Source organism: Schistocerca nitens, chromosome 3, assembly GCF_023898315.1.
Source record: "Schistocerca nitens isolate TAMUIC-IGC-003100 chromosome 3, iqSchNite1.1, whole genome shotgun sequence".
Taxonomy (NCBI): Eukaryota; Metazoa; Arthropoda; class Insecta; order Orthoptera; family Acrididae; genus Schistocerca; species Schistocerca nitens.
Window position 1 is genome coordinate 906,290,557 of NC_064616.1, and position 6,000 is coordinate 906,296,556.

The 6,000-nt window shown below is 34.5% G+C and overlaps 1 protein-coding gene across 2 annotated transcripts in view; it reads right to left on the minus strand.

Annotated features, from left to right (window-relative positions):
- LOC126248962 (RNA exonuclease 1 homolog) overlaps nucleotides 1-4,911 on the minus strand; it is a 231,373-nt gene extending 226,462 nt beyond the window's left edge. For both annotated transcript variants that reach the window (XM_049950510.1, XM_049950509.1), the window contains exon 1: nucleotides 4,696-4,911. In XM_049950510.1, coding sequence (XP_049806467.1) covers nucleotides 4,696-4,795 — 100 coding nt within the window. In that variant the 5' untranslated portion in view covers nucleotides 4,796-4,911. The remainder of the gene's footprint in view (nucleotides 1-4,695) is intronic.
- Between the last annotated feature and the right edge of the window lie 1,089 nt (nucleotides 4,912-6,000).

Here is a 6,000-nt window from a genome sequence, read left to right on the forward strand (position 1 = left end):
TCTCTCAAAGTGATGGAGGGGAGGGGTGAAAAAGAAGTGTAACTCACAATGCACAAATAGACAGACTATATTCATCCATTGAGAATGAGAGCATGTAGTGACTTACAACAAACTTTAAACATAATTTCAAATCTTTAAGACACTTTTTATCATTCGCCTCCCGCCCTCCCACAAAATTATGAAAGGAAAAAACTTTACTGTTTACTACTTTTCCGCTGTTCCACAGTAAAACTGCTAAATTGAGTATTATTAATTTTAAAATTATTACCTCATTATTACCAACTTTATTTGCAACACATTTTGCAGACAGTATCCACATATACAACTAGATTTTATTGCAAAATTATATTATTTTACAGCACATAGCTGAAGAGATGACCATCATAAACACTGAGCTGTGTGGATACAAAACTGCACAGCAAAATTCACTATGGATACAGGTGAAATATGTTCAATATATGAGATATTTGCGTATGTGGGCAAAGCTATGGGTAAAAAGCACCTCCTAAATCCCTGGATCAGTTTCAAGCAAACTTGGTACACACACACACACACACACACACACACACACACACACACACACACACACACACACACACACACACACACGTTATATATATGGAAAGAAATAGTGTGGATATAAGAACCAGCAACCCCTATTTTGGTGTGAGTAATAACATTGACAGAGAAAGAGGCAGGAGGAGATGGAAAGACAGAGAGGGGGAAAGGAGAATATTAACTGATAAAAGATTGGAATTAATACATACCTAGCTAACATGGGTACTCAGTATGTATTATTGGAATGTATGTTGGTTTCAACAAACACAAAGGTAAAGAATATTTAACATACACATAACTGACAGTAACATAACTGCTTAAATCCAGCAGTTTGTGTCATAATCTCAAGTCTCCCCAAACTCTCAATGTTTTTGTCATTGAAACACTGACAAAATGCATCACTTACATAAACTAGTTTATACATTATGAATATAACATTTCTATATGTGCGATGAAAGGAACGTACAACTACCTATAACCAAGTACCGTTGCCGACTGAATCACTACTTAAAATGCCTATGAATCAAAGCAACAGGGTTGGAGAAATGATTTGTTTTTCACAAAAGAGGCAGGCAACAAGGGGAGGAGAGTAAATGAATCAAGATATAATTTCAGACTAATTAAATATATTTTACGATGATGCAGAGTAAACACTTTTCCGCCCAAGTTGTGCAAGACTTACATTGCTAAAACAGCAATTATCTATTTTGGATCAACTGAAACTGCCAATACTGAATTTCATCTTTCTTCCACAACACAGTAATAATGTGGGACCATATATGCCCAAACAGAAAGAGAATGAAACACTGACAATATTTCTTTTGTGTCTATGTAAGTTTTTGGGATGTAGATATTGGTGATAGACTCATCTGCAGCACAGTCCAAGTCTAAGGTAGGTTGAATATGACGGTTTGGTCTGCATTGGCAATACAGTATGTATGGTTGATCCTGTATTTTGTTTCAAATCCTCAAGATCACCTTCACCATTTTTCAGTGTAAAATATAAATGGATATGATGGACACTAGGCTTTTCTGAGTGTCAGTTGCATGAGAAACAGGAAGTTTTATGTGCAATTATCCATAATACAAATCCTTGTGGAGTTGATGCCTACATTAACATGGCTTATAAATACCATTATCCACATAGATTTTAACTCCATAACAAAATGCCTTGGTCTTGGAGCTATTAAGTTACAGGGACTTGAGATTAAGAGTGTTGCCCCTGAAACCTTTAGTGTGATGACAGACTAGTCTGTACCTTCCCTAACATCTAGTTTAGACTGTGTCAATGTACTTGCGAATTAGTAAAGCCAATGAAAGCTCCATATTTAACACTTTTTATTATAAATAACTAGATGTTTATCGTAAATTCAGAAAGGTTTTAATACATAATGGGCAAATCGATGAATATTTTGATAGTATTATGTAAATATATAATACATCAATTATGAGGTGTGGGATGGGGGCAGCAAAGAGCACTAAGTAACTGTCATTTCTTAGTAGATCTAAAATAACAAATAATGAATGTCTATAACATTAAAAATCCTTGATGGAGTACAAACATTTATCAATTAACAGTTGCTTTAATTTTGTCTTAATGTGTTTCCTTTAAACAATTTTACATTATTTGGCAATCTGTTATAAAAATGTCTTCCAGCAGGAAATGGACTATGATATGTTACTCTTTCATTACTAAATTTTTGTGTGTTTATGCTCTCTTTTTTCTTGTATTATAATTACAGATTTCACAATGCTCCATATTTTCTTTTGGAAACAGTGCAGTACTGAGAACATACAATGAATACACTGTTAGTATGTTATATTTAACAAAATATTCTCTACCGGACTGTTGCTTACTAATATTACCTATTATCCTAATTGCTCTTTTCTGAGCTCTAAAAGCCCTATCGATATATACCGTTAGTGCCCCATCGCAAATCTCGATACCATATAGCAGGTGAGTGTATAATTCCAAAATAGATTTGTCTTAAAACAGGTTGCACTATTGCGGTAGAAAGGCATTTTACCGATACATGTCACAGGAGATTATTATTATTTTTTTTTTTTTTTTTTTTTTTTTTTTTTTTTTTTTTTTTTTACACACACACACAGCTGATGTGGTCCTTCCATGTAAGATGTTCATCTACTATAATACCAAGGAATTTATATTTATCAATTGTTTCAACCAATAGCTCTGGTTCTGTATTCACTTGTGTTGATTTATAATTTAGCAGAAACTCCATCAGAATTTTCTTGTCCTTATTTAGTGCCCATTTGTTTTTAGTGAGATATTCTGTTTGGGGCTAATGGTCTCTGCATAATTTTGCACTGCTAACTGTTTTGTAGAGCCCCAACTTATGAAAGAGGTCTCATCAGCATAGTTTACTAGGTTTGAATTTTGTGGAATTATTACATTATTGATGTACACAATAAATGAAAAAGGTCGGATGATGCTTCCCTGAGGTACTCCACAGTTAAGAATTTTGTAAGACAATTTTATTGTTTGTGTATGTCTCCCATGTGTATAATACAGCTTTGCACATTGTCTCCTGTCAGCAAGGTAGTATCTTAACAAATCTAATGCTGCTACTCTGACTCCAGAAGTTTCTAATTTATGTAGAAGAACAGAATGATTTACAGAGTCAAAAGCCTTGGATAGGTCTTAAATTGTGCCAATAACTTTGTTTCCATAATTAAGTTTATTCAATATCACTTTCAAAAATGTAGCTACAGCTGTTATTGTAGACTGGCCCTTTCTGAAATCATGCTGATAGTTTTTTAATATATAGTACTTACAAAAAAATAATTCAAGTTGATCAAGAAGTAGCTTTCCCAACAGCTTACTAAGTACTGATGTCAATGAAATAGGCCTATAATTTTGTATATCTGTAGTTACTCCCTTTTTATGCACTGGTCTTATTTCAGTGACTTTTAACAAGTAAAGAAATGACTCCTGACTGAAAGAGCTGTTTATTAAATGTTGTTGTGGCTTTATTAATTCATTCCTGCATTCCTTCAGAAATTTTGCTGAGATGTCAAATACAGCCACTGGCTGTATTTGCTTTTAAGTTGGAAATATAGACAGTTTTGTTTAGTTTAATATTTGTACATTCTGTGGATCATAATTGCGCCCTATCACTAATGGTGTGGAACAAGTCAGTTTTATAGTGGTAACTCTGGCAGCATCCTACAAACCAATGTAAAATTTAGAAAAGTATGATTACACAGCAGATACTTAAGTACATGAGGCATGGAAGGGGGGCCAGTGTGTACAGAAAGATCTGGAATTATTTCCGATTGTAAAAGAACTAATGCTGAGTGAAATAAAAGACTACAGATTGCAGAAAAGTGTAGCCACACGTGAGTTGTCATAAATAAGTAACGTCTTCGCCCTACAACAACTAAATATACGAATAATTACTCGGATATTTTATTCCCAAATAAAATTAATAAAAAGAAGGGAGGGGCAAATAGAAAAACAAAATAACTAACTTCTGAAGCTGTATAAATATTGAAATGCAACCTTTAGTACGAGAACAGAAACATACCATTTAAGAATAATTATGCCGGTAAGATACCCGTACAACAGTGGCTTCCTAACCACACGGTTCTGAGCAGACTGAATGAAAGATTTAAGCTACGGACGGGAGTGCACAAGTTGTCGCAACAGAACGCAACAGCCGCGAGACGAAGTAAAAAGCACGCACATACTATGACAACATTCCTGGCGTGTAATTGTCTCGGCCGGATGCACGAGATGCAAATGACAACATAAAAGTTAGTTTTAATGCACGTGCAACCTCTGTCATCTTTGAAATGGGATCAAACTTTATCAACAATTGTTAGAACAAGTCGCGGTACCGACAACAAATCAGACAATGGAACAACGCGCACAGATATTCAACTCTATTGACAGAATGAAAGAAGGCAGGAATAAGTTACTTTTACACGCGTCACATCCGATATTACAGTAGTGGGATTCGATATACAGGGTGTGAAATGGTGACTAGCTATTGCTATCATTTTTTACCCTCCCCATACAGCAGTAGCATTGTGAGTCATGCAGCAAAATGACTGGCACTTTGGATTCTAAGAGTTTGCAAGAACTTTGTTAAAATGCATGTAACCCGGGCTTACCTTTCTTTACATGCTTGAAATGACAGTACGGCCTCTCGCAAAGACCGCTATCGTAAAAGGGACAACTAATCCCTTTAAAACAACCAGTGCATGGTAACATTATGAGTGTAAGGAATTTAACGTGACATGTCACGAAAATAAACTTAAAATCAACATCCTATTACACCACCACTCTTCTCCGTCAACAACAACACATGATACCAAACAAACCTAACTTCTGTGACATCCTGTATAAAGATGCTACGTTCGTACGATATTGTCAAACGACCTCAACCATAGCGTATATTATTCTATGACTTTAACCATGGTGGTATGATAAGATACCTCCATGACTTTAACCATAGAGTGGGATTATAGGCATTTCTACTCTATGACTTTAACCGAAGATCTTCCTCGAAAATGGGAACATTCTGTGCACTCTATGAATACCATATCTTTTGCCCGGTGACTAAATGGAAACGTTTCTACAACGTTCACTTCTACATCATTATTCTCAATGGATTATCTGCCTTTTACGGAAATAGTTAAACGATTTAACGGATTAAACTCCTAAAATTAATGTATCGCCTTTTTCGTCAACAGAAAGAGTGTCCAAAGGGACAAGGTCCCACTTTCGTTAAGAAAATGACACTGTAAATATGAACTGAACTTTACTGCAAGCTTTACTGAAGCATTTGATCGGGATTTCTATGATCGATTCCTATAGAAATTTTATTTAAGTGGTGTTTTAAGTCCGATGAATCAAGATGGAGTCATGTTCAGTTTTGTATAGTGATCATACGAGCATAAGTTTTAAGTCCTGTCGAAAAATTTATTTTTCGGAATTGTAATGGTGAAATAGTGGAACTGAAATAACGCTACAAGTTTAAATTTCACTTAGTTACTCATTTATTCATCCATCTCCAACCATTCGCATGCAATCGATGTCGTCATGAGTAATGCGCTAGAGTTTTTATTGAGTACGATTGACATGTTTAGAAATGTAACTATGTTATCACACATAACTTAAGTACACATTGTAAAAGAACATACCTAATAAAACAATACAGTTCATACATAAAGATTTATTCTCATGATTAGCAGTTAAATATGGAACTAAATATTGTTAAGTTGCTTACTAAGTTTTACATAATTAAAGAACAGAGACCATACACAAAAAATTTCTTTGTGCAGTTAATAATAAAATATGATCTGAATATTATTTAGTACATGCATATTAGTTATATATATGTAGAAAAAGATACCAGAAGACACAAAAAAGCATAGGAAAAGTTACTAACAAACAGTATTATGAGTTGTTTAGTA